We start from the raw sequence: 2,244 nt of genomic DNA, 5'->3' as shown, positions 1-2,244 counted from the left end.
GGGTGGTCAGCGCGTGTCCCCTTTCCTTTGGGGCTGGGCCACTGGGGGACAACCCCAGCAGACCCCTGGGGACTGCTCAGGGACCACCCCTCAGCTGTGCCAACCCCCTCCCCAGAACTCTGATCCTGCTGTCAGGGACCCTCAGCCTTTCGGGGGGGACACTGGGCAGATCAGGGTCACCCCCTCGGGTTCCACGCCCTCCCCACCCCATGACGGATCAGGGGAATGATGAAAAATGCTCCCCCTGCCCGGGGAGGGGGCTGTGGCTGGGGGTCCCTACCGGGTGTAGACGCCGTTCTTCCGGCAGAAGGAATTCTTGACGGAGAGGCGCCGGTTGTTGAGCTCCAGGGCGGGGAAGCTGCCCTCATCCAGGCTCACCATCTCCCCGTGGCTCAGGGCGGCCGTCTTGGAGCTGTTCCCTGGGGGATGGGATGCTCAGCCTCCCCCAGCCCCTCCCCAGGCAGCGCAGCACAGCGAGGGGGTGCTGGGGATGGCCCCGGGGGGGACTGTGCTGGTTCCAGTGACCACGGCCTGGGGACGGCCAGGAGGTGCCAGCCGCGCCCAGCCCGCCTGCCCTGCCCCAGTGCCCCCAGCTCCCACCCCGGGCTGTTTGCTTAACGAGGAGCTCTGGATTTTCCCCACAATTTGAGCCCTTGACAGAGCTAAGAAAACAGCGCCGTGTTTGGCTAATCCCAGTGACCTCTGCGAGCCCCCGGGGCTGCCCTGCCTCCGCAGCTGTCTGTGGGACAAGTCCTTTATTTCATCTTGAGCTCCCAGTGCTCTCCGGGACACCACAGCATCGTTATCGGGTGCTCTGCAGCAGTTGTCCCCAAGGCAGGCAGGAAGGGAGGCTCCCACCACCCCACCCAGACCCCAAAGGCAGGAGGAGACCCCCAAGAAGCTCCCATGGGAGCAGGAGGGTCCTGTCACCACCCACCACACTCCCTCACTCACCTGAATCTGACTTCTTGGAGTACTTCTTGCTCTGCCCGCGGATGATGAGCACGAAGACGAGGAGGAGGATGAAGATGAGCCCCACCAGGGCGATGACCACCAGGAACCACCACTCCTCGTAGAACGGGTTGGCTTTCTGGGCTGGGGCACAGCAGGGAGGATCAGAGGGGTACAGGCTTGACAGACAACCAGACTGGATGGGGACACCCCCCTGCAGAGCACGGGGTCACTTGGGGCCTTTGTGAGTCCTGGATCCATGGGAAAGGGGGACAACAGAGGGCTTCGGAAAAGGGGTGCTGGCAGTGGGATTTGGGACTCTGTAGGAGCCAGGAGTGGGTTTCAGTGATGGCCACAAGAACAGAGCAACACCAGGACTCTCCCTCTGGCACATGGGGAGAGAATTCCCTGGGAACACACCTGACACGGAGGGGGAAGGGGTGCTGGGGGTCCCGTAGCCGTAGTCGTTGACAGCGATGACACGGAAGTCGTAGCTGACCCCCTGCTTGAGGATGTCCATGCTGAAGGTGTAGGAGGTCACCTCCTTGGGGATGTCTTTGATGAGGATGTCCCAGAGCCCCTCATCTGGAAGAGACCGCAGGGCTGGGAGGGGAGGGCTGGCTCTGCAGGACACCCCAGGGGTGATGTCCCTCCCTCGTCCAGGCACTGGCCTTTCCATCAGCCCCTCTCAGCAGCATTTTCCACATGGATCAGCACATGGACAACACCCCAGACACCGGGTCCTAACCTCCAACCCAGGCCAGCACTCCCTGCCTCAGTTTCCCCCTCTCCTGACCCCCAAGGCAGGGATGGAGAGCAGAGGCAGCTGCAGTACCTGAGGGCCGGGCCTCGATGACGTATCTGGTGATGGGCCCTTGGCCAGGGTCCCCACTGGACCAGTGGATGGTGATGGCCGAGCCATAGCGGGAGATGAAGGGTTCTCCGGGGGGGCCGGGGGCACCTGGGGACCAGGACACAGCTGGAGGCAGGGGGCACAATCTGGCACAGGGCCGTGCCAGCCCCCAGCCCATCTCCTCCCTCGCCCAGCAAGTCCCCCGCGTGTCCCCCGTACCTTCCCCAGGCCCCGTGGTGATGTTGGCCTCAACATCCGGCCCGTAGGCGAAGGTTTTGGCCCGGATTCGGAAGCGGTACGTGACGCCCTCAGCCAGGTCCTTGACCTTCATCCACAGCGGGCTGTTCCCCTTCACGTCCACTGTCACGATCTTGCTGACGCCTGCGGGGACAGAGGCTGAGCCGGCTCCCCCCGAGCCGTCCCCTCTCCCCTGGCCATGC

General features: G+C 64.1%; 1 protein-coding gene across 1 annotated transcript in view; it reads right to left on the bottom strand.

The window, feature by feature from the left end:
* The window catches only part of SDK2 (sidekick cell adhesion molecule 2), a 54,858-nt gene that overhangs the window by 1,527 nt on the left and 51,087 nt on the right, over positions 1-2,244 (bottom strand). The window contains exons 38-42 of the mRNA XM_017730777.1: positions 2,024-2,209; positions 1,787-1,912; positions 1,372-1,536; positions 955-1,095; positions 281-419 (exon numbers count right to left, since the gene is read on the bottom strand). Coding sequence (XP_017586266.1) covers positions 281-419; positions 955-1,095; positions 1,372-1,536; positions 1,787-1,912; positions 2,024-2,209 — 757 coding nt within the window. The remainder of the gene's footprint in view (positions 1-280; positions 420-954; positions 1,096-1,371; positions 1,537-1,786; positions 1,913-2,023; positions 2,210-2,244) is intronic.

This window comes from Corvus brachyrhynchos, unplaced genomic scaffold, assembly GCF_000691975.1.
Source record: "Corvus brachyrhynchos isolate BGI_N302 unplaced genomic scaffold, ASM69197v1 scaffold340, whole genome shotgun sequence".
Lineage (NCBI taxonomy): Eukaryota > Metazoa > Chordata > Aves > Passeriformes > Corvidae > Corvus > Corvus brachyrhynchos.
This window is presented reverse-complemented; position numbering and strand designations above follow the sequence as displayed.